The sequence below is a fragment of the Trichechus manatus genome, unplaced genomic scaffold (assembly GCF_000243295.1).
Source record: "Trichechus manatus latirostris isolate Lorelei unplaced genomic scaffold, TriManLat1.0 scaffold00057, whole genome shotgun sequence".
Taxonomy (NCBI): Eukaryota; Metazoa; Chordata; class Mammalia; order Sirenia; family Trichechidae; genus Trichechus; species Trichechus manatus.
Genome location: NW_004443993.1, coordinates 10,959,370 through 10,974,730, shown reverse-complemented (window position 1 = coordinate 10,974,730; position 15,361 = coordinate 10,959,370). Strand labels below are relative to the sequence as shown.

The following is a 15,361-nucleotide window of genomic DNA, read 5'->3' as shown; positions in this document are numbered from 1 at the left end:
TGATGGTGATGGTGATGGTGATTGATGGTGATGGTGATGGTGATGGTGATGATGATGGTGATGGTGATTGATGGTGATTGATGGTGATGGTGATGGTGATGGTGATTGATGGTGATTGATGGTGATGGTGATGGTGATAGCCTCTGGTTGTTGGGTCGGGTTTTTTCCATACATTATCACTTTTAATCTTCCCACAACCCAGAGAACCAGAAAGCATTTTCAGCCACACGTTCCAGATGAAGAAACTGAGGCTCTGAGAGGGGATGTGAGTTGCTCAAAGTCACACAGCATGTCACTCGACAGTGGATGGGCCCCCAGAGCCCTGGGCACATTAGCACAAAGAGTCACCCAACCCTGCTTCGCTGTATGACCTTGGGCAAGTAACTCACCTCTCTGAGCCTCAGTTTCCTCTTCTGTAAAATGGGGATAAAATGGTTACAGGGTTTGTGCAGAGCAGGGTTTCTCAGCGTCAACACTGGACATTTGGGGCTGGATCCTTCTCTGGGGTGGGGCCATCTTGTGCACTGTAGGATGTTAAGCAGCATCCCTGGCCTCCACCCACTCGATGCCAGTAGCACCCCCCTTCCCCAATTGTAGGAGTCAATACCATCTCCAGACCTTACCCAGCGTCCCCTCAGGGGGGCGGACTTGTCTCTGGTTGAGAACCTCTGATCTACTGTACTCATAACATCCAGTATTTATTGAGTGTCTACTGTTTGCCAGGCATAGTTTAAACTTCATCTCAGTGTGTGATCACAGCAACCTATGAAGGCAAGAACTGTGGTTCTCCCCTTTTTACAGATGAGGAAACTGAGGCTCAGGAAGGTTAAGTCATCTTCTCAAGATGACTCAAGCCCAGGCCTATCCAACCCCAGCCCAACCAGGCCAGGCTGCTTTCGGCCCTCCTGTTCCAGCTGCCTTTATTTTCCAGATGGACCAATGGAGGCTTCTGAGAGGGGATGTGACAAGATCAGCAAACATTTTCTGTAAAGGGCCAAAAAGCCAATTTTTTCCACTTTTTGGGCCAGTCTCTGTCACAATTACTCAACTTTGCCCCAGTAGTGCAAAAGCCATCAGAGCCATTAACACGTTAAGATATGAACATATTAACCAATGGGCGTGTGTTTGTGTGCCAATAAAACTTTATTTAAAAATCAGTTGCCGATTGTAGAAATAGCTTACCACACATACACACACACAAAATAACTTTAAAAACTAGTTGCTAAGCAGTCGATTCTGACTCATGCTGACCCCATAGGTGTCAGAGTAGAAGCTGATTTTTCAGAAGTAGATCACCAGGTCTTTCTTCTGAGGCACCTCTGGGTGGATTCCAACCTCCAGCCTTTCAGTTAGCAGCTGAGCACATTAACCATTTGCAGCACGCAGGGACTCCAAACTTTATTTACAGACCCTGAAATGTGAATTTCATGTAATGTTCACATGTCACAAAATATTCTTCTTTTGACTTTTTTTCCCCCCAACCATTTAAAAAAGTGAAAACCATTCTTAGCTTGTGAGCCATTCAAAAACCAACTGTGGACTAGACTCGGCCCCCGGGCCAGAGTTTGCTAACCCCTGAGATGTGTCTCTCCCTGGCAAGTCTTTGTCCCTAGCCTCTTCCTGCTGCCTCAAGGCGTCCCCAGCCCTGGGCTCTGGGAGACCATGAACAGCCTATCCCTCACAGATCACAGAGCTCTCTAAAGAAGTCTTCAGCCTTAAGGAGGCCCTAAAGGACCAGCCAGCCGCCCCAGCCACCCCTGAGGTGGAGGCCCTGCAAGGCCAGGTGAAGGCCCTGCAGCAGCAGCTGGAGGTGAGGGCCCCATTGGGCAGGGGCTGGGGCAGGGCCAGGGCGGGGGCTGCCGTGGACAGCTCTGGGCAGGAATCGCGGGAGGGGGCTGGGATGCACTTCCCAGGCATGGGCAGAAAGTAGTTCCATATTTTAGCAGCCGGCATCATTACACTGATGCATACCACCAAATACAGGGTCTGGGTGCAAAGGGGGTGTTTTGGGGTGTCTTGAAGTTTCTAGCTTTTCTGAGTACCCCTCCTCCTACCCACAGGAGGCTGCCAGGGACCACAGTGCCGTGGTGGCCTTGTACCGGAGTCACCTGCTCTGTGCTATCCAGGTGAGTCTGAAGGAGGTGAGTCAACTGCCCCGGCCCCTGACACAGTGCCCACGTGGCTTTGCACATGCCCCTGCCACTCCCTGGGCATCTGTATAGTGGGAGGCTGATCCTGGGGAGAGGTTCATGGCCTGTTGAAATCTGTCTGTGTTCATTCGCTGGGTTGGGTGTCTGGATCAGGGGTGGGGAGGGAGGAGGGTGGGAAGCCAGGGCAGGACCCCTAGGGTCTCTCTCTCTCTGCTCCCCATAACCCCAGGGCCAGATGGATGAAGATGTGCAGCGAATTCTCAGTCAGATCCTGCAGATGCAACGACTCCAAGCTCAGGGCCGCTGAGGCTGGGCGGGATAACACCTCCTCGGTGTCCTCTGCACGGATCGTTCCCGGCCGGTGACTCTGTCCCTCCAAGGCCCACACAGACTGGCTTCACCCGGACCCCCGGGGCTATCTGGACTCCTTCAGTGACCATTTGCGCTTGGAGCCCAGCCTGGGCCCAGTCCAGCCCCTTCCTGACTGTCCCCAAACTGGCTCCATCCCCGCCCCTGGTCCATGTTCTGAGATTCCGGAGATTCTGTGAGGCCCCTCCTCCCCACGGGAATAAACCATCACTGTGCACAGGACCAAAGAAAGCGCGTGGCCTGACTGCGGGCTCCCGCACTGCGAGGAGGGAGGGTGCCCAGAGCAGGGCTGGGAATAGGGTGATGCAAGGGAGGCATTTGCCTCGAATACAAAATTTTAAAAAAGACAAAACTAAACCAGTCACTGTGGAGTTGATTCCAACTCACAGCGACCTAACTGTGTGTGTCAGAGTAGAACTGGGCCCCATAGGTTTTCGATGGATGGTTTTTGGAAGTAGGTCGACAGGCCTTTCTTTTGAGGCACCGCTGGGTGGACTCCAACGGCTAACCCTTTGGTTAACAGCTGAGCAGGGCCCAGTTACAACTCTGTCTTTCTGCGCCTCCTGCTCCTGTAGAGACCGTGGGCCCCATACAGGCGGGGACCAGTCCAGCTGAGCCCAACCCATTGCCCTCAAGTCGATTCTGACTCATAGCAACTCTACGGGACAGAGTAGAACTGCCTCACAGGGTTTCCAAGGAGTGGCCGGTAGATTTGAACTGCCGACCTTTTGGTTAGCAGCCGAGCTCTTAACCACCGCACCACCAGGGCTCCCAGCTGAGCTCAGCAGGGAGTAATCTGTATACCAGTTGCCATTGAGTTGATTCCGACTCATGGCGACCCCATGTGTGTCAGAGTAGAGCTGTGCTCCATCAGAGTTTCAGTGGCTGTGATCTTTCGGAAGTAGATCTCCAGGCCTTTCTTCTGAGGCATCTCTGGGTGGGTTTGAACAGCCAACTTTTTGCTTAGTAGCTGAGCGCTTAACCGTTTGAGCCACCCAGGGACTCCATGCAAAATTTCAGGGGGCACCCCAAAACTCAGTCATCATGGTAAATCAAATTGTCAAGCAATATGTTAGAAGATGAAAACGAATGTGAAAAAATCCACGATGATCAAAATACCAGCGTTTTACATAAAGGCAGGATTCCGCCGTGCGCTTGGACGACTCATCCTCACTCCCTTCCTGAATCCCAGGCCTGGCAAGAGCGCCCCACTCGCAGCCTCCCTGCCCCTTGGCAAATCCCCTGAAAGCCCCTGGGGCTTCTTGGCTCCTTCCAGCTGAGGGAGGGGGAAGCAGGGGTGTGGCCGTGAATCCCAAGCCTGTCGAGCCCATCCTTGGGGGTTTCCTCAGGTGGCCCCGGAAGGGCTCAGCATGTCCCTGGGTGTCCCCATCGTTGGGAGAATTCCAGAGGGTGGGGCTGCCTCCCCAGGGCCTGGGCGTCTGTGGGTCTTGCGGTCTCTCGGTGGCTGGGAGCACGGCAGGCAAGTGGTGGGTTCCCGCAAGGTGGCTCAGTGAGTGAATAACATGCCCCGTGTGCCTGCCGGAGCCCTGGTGGCACAGTGGTCATGAGTTCAGCTGCTAACCAAAAGGTTGGGAGTTCAAATCCACCAGCAGCTCCTTGGAAACGCTATGGGGCAGATCTGCTCTGTCCCATAGGGTCGCTATGAGTTGGCATCCACTGAACGGCAACAGGTGTCTGTGCAGACCGTCCCTCTCAGCCACCATCTCTCACTGTGGCTTCGTCTCTGTGGGTCTCTATCAGTTTCTCCCTATCTCTTTCTCGCTCTCTGAATGTGTCTTTATCTCTCTCTGTGTGACTCATCTCCCTGTTTCTGCCTCTGTCTGTCTCCCCATCTGTCTCTCTCTCTCCCTATATCTATCAGTCTGTGTGTGCCTCTCTTTCCCTGCCTCTCTCCTCTCCCCATTACTCTCTCTCTCCTCCCCCGTGTCTCTGTCTCTGTTTCTTTGTGAATCTCTCTCCTCCCCGTGTCTCTGTCTCTCTGTCTGTCTCCGTCTTTCTCGCTGGGTGTCTGTCTCTCTGTCTCTTTCTCTGTGTCTCTATTTCTCTGTCTCTGTCTCTTTGTCTCTCACTCTTTGTCTCTGTCTGTCTCTGTCTCTCTCTCTCTCTCTGTGTCTCTGTCTCTCTCCTCCCCCTCTGTCTCTCTGTCTCTGTGTATCTCCTCCCCCTCAGTCTCTCCCGTCCCCCTTCGCCTCCCGGAGTTTCCCCCTTGACTCTGCAGCCGGAAAGCCGGACGGAAGGACCTGCCTTTCTGGGAAAGGCCACGGGGTCGCCACTTCTCCCTTCCCAGCCTCCGCCCCACCCCTCTGGGGCATTCCGGCCCCGCCCCCACCCACCCTTCTCGGGGCTGCGGGCCGGGGGGCTGCTCGTCCCTCCGCCAAACCCTGCAGTGAGTCAGGCGGAGGGGAGGGCGGTGAGGCCCAGACCTGGCCTGGGCTTCCCCGGGCGGATCCCAGCCCCTGCAGCCCGCGCACCATTCAGGCGTGTCGGGTCCGAGTGAGTACGTCTCCAGCGCTCCGCTCCAGCCCCTGAAGGCAACGCTGGCCGGCGGCATGACTCCCAGGCTGCTCCTGGCTGTCGTCCTCTGGGCCGGCTGCGCGCCCTGCGATGGAAGGGAAGGTGCGCGGGACTCCGTGTTGGGGGAGTGGGGGAGGGAATGGGGTCCCCCAGGCAGTGGGACTTAACCTGGGGACCTCGATGTTGACCTCCTATATCATGTCTGGACGGGTCTGGGTTGGGTGGAACTCACACCTAATGTAAGCGTATTGGTGGCACAGGGTTACCAACCCATTGTACAGATGGGGAAACAGGCGCAGAGAGGAAGAAACCAAAAAACCCATTGCTGTCAAGTCAGACTTACAGTGACCCTATAGGACAGAGTAGAACTGCCCGACAGGGTTTCCAAGGAGGAGCTGGTGGATTTGAACTGCTGACCTTTTGGTTAGCAGCCCATCTCTTAACCACTGCGCCACCAGGGCTCCAGAGATGAAAAGAGATCTGTATCATAGATACAGATATAGATACGAATATGGATAGATATAGATGAAGCCCCTGGGTGGCGAAAACAGTTTGCACCTGACTACTAACCTAAAAGTTGGCAGTTCGAACCCACCCAGCGGCACCGTGGAAGAAAGTCCTGGCAATCTGCTTTTGTAAAGATCACAGCCAAGAAAACCCTATGGAGCAGTTCTACTCTGCAACACATGGGGTCGCCATGAGTTGAAATCTACTGGACGGCAATATTTTTTTTTTTTTTTTTTTTTATGTGTATAGCTATGGATACAGATATAGAGGGGGCAGGAGCCCTAGTGGTGCACTGGTTAAGTGCTTGGCTGCTAACCTAAAGGTTAGAGGTTCAAACCCACCCAGTGGCTCCATGGGAAAAAGGCCTGGCAATCTGCTCCCATAAAGAGTATAGCCTATGAGGCAGTCCTTTTTCACGTGGGGTCCCTGTGAGTGGAGACTGACTGGCTGTCAACTAGCAATAACAACATAGAAGGGGGATTGACGGGTTCACTGGCAGAATTCACGCCTTCCCTATAGAGATCTGGGCTCCATTCCCAGCCAGTACATCTCATGCACAGCCACCACCCGTCCGTCAGTGGAGGCTTGTGTATTCCTAGGATGCTGAACAGGCTTCAGCTAAGCTTCCAGGCTAAGACCAGGAAGAAAGGCCTGGCGATCTACTTCCAAAAATCAGCCCCCGAAAGCCCTGTGGATGGCAACGATCCAATCCACAACCAAACATGGGGATGGTGCAGGACCGGGCAGTGTTTCATTCCATTGTGCCTGGGGTTGCCATGAGTCAGGGGCCGCCCTGAAGACAGCTAACAGCAACTCAGATATGGGTATAAATATACATTTTAACTGTAGGCATGCATTTTGGAATACTGAATGCAGTCATGTGCCTCGACACAAAAATGTTACAAAACAGAGATACAGTTAAACATCTCCCTCCCACCTGCTTCCTACCACCAGTTCCCCTCTGTGGCTCCTTGAGCCTCAGTTTCCCTGTCTGGAAAATAGGCTAATAACTCCTGCCCTGGTGGGTTGTAGAGCAGGTAAGAGATGGTGTAGATGAATTCATTCATTCACTCATTCCTTCCACATTCATTTATTAGGCACCTACTGTGTGCCTGGCACCCACTGGCAGCATGGTAGGGCCAAGCACACAGTAGGACTTTGACAATCTCCGGGTCAATCGGAAGCTCACACTCCTCCCTCTCTCTCCCGTGACCGCAGCAGGTCCGATCCACCCCAGGGTGCAGTGCCGAGCCTTCAGGTACCCAGTCGCCGTAGACTGCTCCTGGACCCAGCCTCCAGCTCCAAACGCCACCAGGCCCACCTCCTTCATTGCCACATACAGGTCAGAGAGTCAGGAAGGGAGGTGGGAAAGGACCTTGGGGACACAAGGCTTCCTGGGGACCCCAGAACTCAGGCTAGGTTTGAGTCTACCCAGAGGTGCCTTGGAAGAAAGGCCTGGCGACCTACTTCTGAAAAATCAGCCACTGAAAACCTTATGGAACACAGTTCTACTCTGACACGCGTGAGGTCACCATGAGTCAAGGTCGGTCCTACTGGTTTTATTTAGATTTGGGTAAAATTTGTGGTTGAAAAAACAGATGCACACGTCCGTTTTGTTCCAAAGGACTTTTCCAAGTTTTCTGATAACTGAATCAAGTATCAGCTTTTAAATTTAAATTAACCTAAAACCTAACCTAACCAGTGGCTGTGGAGTCGATTCTGACCCATAGTGACCCTATAGGACAGAGTAGAACTGCCCAGTAGGGTTTCCAAGGAGCAGCTGGTGGATTCGAACTGCTGACCTTTTGGTGAGCAGCCAAGCTCTTAACCGCTGCGCCACCAGGGCTCCAATGTTCAATAGCCACACGTGGCTGGTGCCTGCTACATTGGACAACACACAAACAGAGCATTTTGAACATTCCGAAAGTTCTATTGAATGGTGCTGAGGTAAAGTCTCGACATTCTGAGGTCTGAAATCTTGGGGGTCACAGAAATCTGGAGGATTGCAGTCCTCATTTCACACTGCAGAACCTGGGAATCTGTAGGCCTCTGGAATGGTGGGATTCCAAAGTCAGGATGTTGACATTCAGCCCCTTGGCTCCCCAGCCATTGCCCCAGTTCTTTGCTTTCATTTGGAGTTCAGGGTATAGCCCAGCCCCAAAGCCTCACAGCGCCCAACTTTGCCAGGCTCGGTGTGGCTGTCCACGAGGAGAGCCGACCCTGCCTCCAGCTGACACCGGAAACCCCCAGCTGTGCCATCTCAGATGTCCAGATGTTCTCCATGGTGCCCTACGTGCTCAACGTCACAGCCATCCACCCCGGGGGTGTCAGCAGCACTCTCCTGCCCTTCATTCCAGAGCATATCAGTGAGTGGGGGACGTGGGGGTGTGGAGGGCCGCCATCATGTTCCTGCTCCTCACTCCTCTCTCTCATCCCCACCTTCTACCTGTCACCCGTTCCTGTTGGCTCCACCTTCACAATAGACCCAGACTCCACCTGGTCCCCCTCCCCACAGTCTGTTCCCCCTACAGCAGCAAGATGGCGCCCGTGAGCACCTGAGTCAGGGCTCGTCCCTCCTCCGCTCACAGCCCTCCAGGACTCCCACCTCCCTCGGGTAAAGGCCCAAGTCCACAGGGCCCTGCATGACCTGCCCTGTCCCCTCTCTGCTCTCCTTTCCCCCTCTCTCCCCCTCAGTCACTCTGCTTCAGCCACACGGGTCTCCTCACTTTTCCTCCAACTCACCAGGCCTGGTCCTGCCCCAGGGCCTTTGCACATGCTGTTCCCTTTGCTTGGAATGCTTTTCCCACAGATACCCACCTGGCTTCCTCCCTCACTTCCTTCAGGTCTCTGCTCAAATGTCACCTCCTCAATGAGGCCTTCCCTGAGCACTCTATTAAAACTGGCAAACTCTTAGACATTGCTGGTGGGGATATAAAGTGATGCAGCTGCTTTAAAAACAGTTTGGCAGTTCCTCAGAACTGAATTATCATATAAACCAATTCCTATATAACCCTGCAACATGGTCACACAAAAATTTGTACATGAATGCTCATAGCAGCATTATTCATAAGGACCCAGAAGTAGAAACAACCCAGGTGTCTAGCAACAGATGAATGGATGATCAAAATGTGGGGGAATATTGTTCAGCCATAGAGAGGAATGAAGTTCTGCTACATGCTACACCATGAATGAACCTTGAAAATATTAGGCTAAGTACAAGAAGACAGTCACAAAGAATTACATACGTATGATTCCATTTATATGAAATGTCCAGAACAGGCAAATCCATAGAGATAGAAAGTGGATTAGTGGTTGCCTAGGGCTTAGGCGCAATGGAGAAGGGAGGATGACTGCTAATGGGTCTGGGGTTTCTTTTGGGGGTGATGAAAACGTTCTAGAATTAAACATTGGTGATAGTTGCACATCCTTATGATATACTAAAAACCACCGAACGTACAATCTTATAGGTTGAATTGTGTCCCCCAAAAATGTGTGTCAACTTGGCTAGGCCATGAGTCCCAGTATTATAACATTGTCCACCCTTTCATCATCTGATGTGATCATCCTATGTGTTGTAAATATTAACCTCTATGATGTTAATGAGGCAGGACTCAGTCTACAAGATTAAGTTGTATCTTGAGTCAATCTCTTTTGAGATATAAGAGAGAAGTGAGCAGAGAGGGATCTCATGCCACCAAGAAAGCAGAGCTGGGAGCAGAGCGTGTCCTGTGGTCCTGGGGTCCCTGTGCTTAGAAGCTCCTCGACCAGGGGAATATTGATGACAAAGACCTTCCCCCAGAACCAACAGAGAGAGAGAACTTCCCCTAGAGCTGGCGCCCTGAATTCGGACTTCTAGCCTCCTAGACTGTGAGAGAATAAATTTCTCTTTGTTAAAGTCATCCACTTGTGGTACTTCTGTTGTAGCGGCACTAGATGACTAAGACATTCACTATTAAAGGGTAAATTTTGTGGTATGTGAATTATATCTTTAAAAAAAAATTGCAACCCACTCTCCACCCTACACTCCCAAACTTTCTTGCCTACTCTGTATGAGTTGCTGATTTGTTTCTTATTTCTTATCTTCTCCCCTGATGGACTGTAAGCTCCGGGAGGGTAGGGATTGGCTCTGTCTTGGTTTCTGCTGTGTCCAGTGTCTGGGACAGTGTAGACAATCAATAAATATTTGTTGGTTGAATGAATGAATGAATGACTGCCCTCCCCTGACCTTGCCTCCTGCTTGTCCGTCAGTTAAACCAGACCCTCCAGAGGACGTCTACCTGAGCCCCATCCCTGGGAAGCAGCTGCGGGTGCAGTGGGAGCCCCCCCGGTCCTGGCCCATCCCAGAGATCTTCACACTCAAATACCGGATCCGCTACAAGCGTCACGGATCTGCCCATTTCCGACAGGTGAGGAGGACGAGAGGGAGGGCAGAAAGGGTGGTCGGGCTGGTACCAGACATGGCAGATAGAGGGAACAGTACATGCAGAGGTTTGGAGGTGTGCTGGGGTTTGCATGCACTTTGGGGTGACTAGCGTGTAAAATAAAGGAAGATAGCGATTCTGCTCCTAGGTATCTGCCCAAGAGAAATGAGAACATACATCCATGCAAAGACTCTTACACCAATGTTCACTGCAGCACTATTCACAGTAGCCAAAAAGTAGAGACAACCTAAATGTCCATCAACAGATGAATGTGGTATATACGTGCAATGGAATATTTCTCAGCCATAAAAAGGAATGACGTCCTTGTTGTTGTTGTTTTTTGGTGCTGTCGAGTTGGTTCCAACTCATAACTATATACAACAGAATGAAACATTGCCTGGTCCTATGCCATCCTCACAACCGTTGTTATGCTTGAGCCCATTGTTGCAGCCACTGTGTCAATCCATCTCACTGAGGGTTGTCTTACTAGGGAAGCAAAACCAGTGAAGCGTATATATATAGATACATAGAGAGCTTTATCTCAAGGAAATGGCTCATGCAATTGTAGAGGCTGGCAAGTCCCACATCTGTGGGTCAGGCATCAGGATGGAGGCTTCTCCTGCTAATGTAGCTACAGGGGCTAACGAACCCAAGATCAGCAGCTCAGACGGTAGGCTGCTGGCTCACGGGCTGTGGAGGCTGACGAATCCAAAATGGGCAGGTAAGATGGCAAGCTGATGGCTCACAGGCTACAGAGGCCAATGAACCCCAAGATCAGCAGGCAATATGGCAGGCTGCTGGTTCAAGTCTGAAGAACCAGAGGTCCAATGATGATGAGCTGAATACAGGATCCAGAGCAAGTAAAAGCCAGCGAGCCAGAATGTCCATATATATTGGATGCAGGCCACACCCCTGAGAAGCTCCCCTTACAACTGATTGGCTGATCACGTTGGATCACATCATGGAGATGATTACATTATATCACAAAATGGAGGATAATAACATCATTACATAACTGCCAGACCACCGAGAATCATGGCACAGCCATGTTGACACACAACCGTAACCATCACGAGGGTCTTCCTCCTTTTCCATATGACCCGGCAATTCCACTCCTAGGTATATACCCAAAAGAATTGAAAACAAGGACTCAAACAGATACGTGTACATGTGTGTTCATGACAGCACTATTCACAGTGGCCAAAAGGTGGAAACAACCCAAATGTTCATCCACAGATGAACAGATAAACAACATGTGGTCCATTTATACAATGGAATATTATTCAGCCATAAAAAGGAATGAAATCCTGATACATTGTATGGCATGGATGGACCTTGAAAGCATGATGTTGAGTCAAAGAAGCCAGACACAAAAGAAAACATGTTGTATGATTCCATTTATATGAAATATCCAGGGTAGGTAAATCCACAGAGACATAAAGTGGATTAGTGGTTGCCTAGGGATTAGGGGAAATGAGGAGTGACTGCTAATGGGCATGGGATTTTCTTCTGGGGTGACGAGAATGTTCTGGAACTAGACAGAGGTGACAGTTGTATAATATGATGAAAGTAATGAATACTACAGAATTGTACACTTTAAAATGATTCGTTTTATGCTATGTGAATTCCACCTCAATTGAAAACATATATTTAAACAAAGGAACAAAGAAATGAGCTTTTGAGAGCTGACAGCTGTGTCCCTGGTGGCCTCAAATGCTGGGCTGAGGAGCTGAGCCTCTGCAGGATTAGGCTCACCACTTTGCTTGCTGAAGGTGCAGAGGGTTTGAAGCACTGACTGATGAAGATCAAAGACCACAGCCTTCAGTATGGATTACACCTCAACATAAAGAAAACAAAAATCCTCACAACTGGACCAATAAGCAACATCATGATAAACGGAGAAAAGATTGAAGTTGTCAAGGATTTCATTTTACCTGGATCCACAATCAACGCCCATGGAAACAGCAGTCAGGAAAGCATACGACACAGTGCCTTGGGCAAATCTGCTGCAAAAGATCTCTTTAAAGTGTTAAAAAGCAAATATGTCACTTTAAGGACTGAAGTGCGCCTGACCCAAGCCATGGTGTTTTCAGTCGCCTCATATGCATGTGAAAGCTGGACAATGAATAAGGAAGACCAAAGAATTGATGCCTTTGAATTACAGTGTTGGCGAAGAATATTGAATATACCATGGACTGCCAGAAGAACGAACAAATCTGTCTTGGAAGAAGTACAGCCAGCATGCGCCTTAGAAGCGAGGATGGTGAGACTTTGTCGTATTTACTTTGGACCTGTTATCAGGAGGGACCAGTCCCTGGAGAAGGACATCATGCTTGGTAGAGTAGAGGGTCAGTGTAAAAGAGGAAGAGCCGCAATGAGATGGACTGACACAGTGGCTGTAACAATGCACTCAAACATAGCAACGGTTGTGAGGATGGCACAGACCAGGCAGTGTTTCCTTCTGTTGTACACGGGGTCACTATGAGTTGGAACCAACTCCGTGGCCCGTAAAACAGATGCTGTTCAATACAACAAAGTCACCCTTCTAAAGCATACACAGTTCAGTGATTTTGAGTGCAGTCACAAAGCTGTGCAACCATACATTCATCTAAACTTAAAACTTAAGGAGTCCCTGAGTGGTGCAAATGGTTAAGCACTGGACTACTAACAGAAAGGTTGGCAGTTCCAACCTTTCCAGAGGTGCCTTGGAAGAAAAGCCTGGTGATCTGCTTCTGCAAGATCACAGCCTTGAAAACCCTGTGGAGCAAAGTTCTGCTCTGCACACATGAGGTCGCCACGAGTCAGAATCGACTTTGACAATTAACAGCAACAGAATTGGCAAATGTTGTGTTACATACATATTTACAACAACAACAATAATAATTTTAAAACTTCAATAGCCACATCTCCGTATTGGAGAGCTCAGGTAGAGCAAGCGAGGTGGGTCTGGGGTTAAAAAGATGCCTTTGGTGGCTGGAAGGGAGCACGGTGAGACAGAGGAGGAAGAGAGGGCCAGCATCTAGGAAGAGAGTGGGGAGCAGTGGGGATGGAGAGAAAGGGCAACAGAGAGAACAAGAAAGACAGGGCTGTGCAGGGGGATGGGGAGGGGCAGCATCAAGGTCAAAGTCAGAGGCTCTGGTCTGGGGACCCGGGAGGAGGCGTGGGATTGTTGAGAGTGGGGGTCCTGATGAGTAATGACACTTAGTGGTGAGACATCATGGGGTGGTGTGTGACCCAGGAAGGCTTCCTGGAAGGGGTGGCTCTGAAGCCAAGCACTGAAGGCAGAATAGGTTAGGATGAGGAAGGGCCAAAGACATGGAGGAGAGGTGTATAGGGAATGCTGTTTAGGATGGTGCCAGAGTCCTAGAGAAGAGGGGACAGAAGGCTGGGTCATGCTGTGCTGTATACAACAGCACTTCCCAACCTCCTTGTTCCAAGAGACCCAAGCCCCTGTCTGCTCTCAGGTGGGGCCCACTGAGGACACATCCTTCACCCTCAGGAATGTGCGACCAAGAGCCAGGTACTGCATCCAGGTGGCTGCTCAGGACCTCCTGGACTATGGGGAGCTGAGCGACTGGAGTCTCCCTGCCACTTTCCCCATCACTCTGGGCAAGTAGTGGGGTCTTCCCAGCACCCCCACAGCGGGGTTGGGTCCCTGCCACCCATTCCGGGTGTGAATGGGACCAGACTGACCTGGGTTCAAGTTCTGGCTTTGCCACTGTGTTGCTGGGCCACCTTGGACGAGTGACTAACCTCTCTGAGCCTCAGTTTCCTTATCTGTGAAATGGGATGTTCCCCTTCCTTTGACCACAGTGCAGGGCTTTGTGAACTGTGAATGTGAAATGGTCTTTATTGTTTAATTAAAAAAGAATAATTTTCATTGGAATCCAGATTCTTTGTCCCTTCATTGAAGGGACATGAATGAAAACCCAGAGGGGACTCAGCCTTGGCTCTGTCCTCGAGGAGTCTGAGATGCGAGAGACAGAGCTGGATACAGACACAGCAAATTGTTACTCCCAGGGCGTCAGGGCTGGGTGGGCAGAGAGACCTGGGGCTGGGGGAGTCAGGCAGAGGTGGTGAGGGTTCCGCTTGGGACAGGACAGTGGAATGTATTCAGTTCCATAGTTTGGTTTGCTTACTCCCTCAAATCTGCCCAGAAGTGAGCCCCACTGTGGGTGGATATGCAAATGGATGCAAAGGAGTCTGGGAAGGCTTCTCTGAGGAGGAGGCAAGGCAGCCAGGCCTTGAGAGTAGAGAGTGTCCAAGGGCTTGTCTGTGGATTTACTCAGGTCTCAGCTCAAAGGTCATCTCAGAGGGGTCTGCCCTAACCATCCCGTCTGTGGCCAGCAGAGTTATTATTCTGTCTCCTAAAGATGTCCATGTCATAATCCCCAGATTTTTGCAAGGCAAAAAGGACTTCGCAGATGTGAATAAAGTAAGGTTTTTGAGATAGGGGATTACTCTAGATTGTCTGGGTTGGTCCAGTGTAATCACAGGGGCTCTTATAAGAGGGAGGCCAGACAGTTGGAGTCAGAGAAGGAAGCAGAGGTTAGAATGATGTGGGGCCATGAGCCAAGGAATGTACGTGGCGTCTAGAAGCTAGAAAAGGCAAGGAAACTTATTCTCCCCTGGAGCCACCAGAAGGAACACAGTCCTAGTGATCCATTTCAGACTTCTGATCTCCAGAACTATAAGAAATAAATTTGTGTTATTTGAAGCCACTAAATTTCTGGTAATTTGTTACAGCAGCAGTAGGGAGCTCAAACACCATCTAAGGTAGGAACCTTACCATTAATTTCCATACGTAGCCCTGATCTATTATCTTCAGAGTATTTTATTGTTGTTAGGTGTTGTTGAGTTCGACTCATACAGTGACCCATGTGACATAGGGTTTTCTTTGCTGTAATCAACTTATTCATTGTAAATACTTCTTTCCAACAACATAAATGGCGACTATACACATGGACCTTGCCAGATGAAATACTCAGGAATCAAATCGACTACATCTGTGGAAAGAGACGATGAAGCAAAACTGTCTTGGAAGAAGCAGTATAACCAGAATGCTCCTTAAAGCAAGGATGGCGAGACTTTGTCTCACAAACTTTGGATATGTTATCAGGAGGGACCAGTCCCTGGAGAAAGTTCGCTGTGAGTCGTAACTGACTCGACGGCACTTAATGATAACAACAGCCATCTGTACAGAAGCAGTTTGCCAGGTCTTTCTCCTCCAGAGCTGCTGGGTGGGTTTGAACTGCCAACCTTTTGGTTAGCAGCTTTTGGTTAGCAAGCTTTTGGTTAGGGCATAACTGTTTCACCACCAGAGTATTTACCACCTTTTGAAACGGTCCTCTTTATTTGTTTATTGTCAGTCTGTCCCAC

The 15,361-nt window shown here is 50.3% G+C and overlaps 2 protein-coding genes across 2 annotated transcripts in view; both read left to right on the top strand.

The window, feature by feature from the left end:
- The window catches only part of ANKRD24 (ankyrin repeat domain 24), a 25,989-nt gene extending 23,532 nt beyond the window's left edge, over positions 1–2,457 (top strand). The window contains exons 19-21 of the mRNA XM_004378459.1: positions 1,685–1,810; positions 2,061–2,126; positions 2,380–2,457. Of these exons, the coding sequence (XP_004378516.1) occupies positions 1,685–1,810; positions 2,061–2,126; positions 2,380–2,457 (270 nt within the window). The remainder of the gene's footprint in view (positions 1–1,684; positions 1,811–2,060; positions 2,127–2,379) is intronic.
- A 2,632-nt stretch (positions 2,458–5,089) lies between these two features.
- On the top strand, positions 5,090–13,599 carry EBI3 (Epstein-Barr virus induced 3). Its single transcript, XM_004378458.1, has 5 exons — positions 5,090–5,156; positions 6,783–6,903; positions 7,749–7,927; positions 9,810–9,967; positions 13,447–13,599. The coding sequence occupies exons 1-5, from the start codon at positions 5,090–5,092 to the stop codon at positions 13,597–13,599; spliced, it is 678 nt and encodes a 225-aa protein (XP_004378515.1).
- Positions 13,600–15,361: the final 1,762 nt, after the last annotated feature.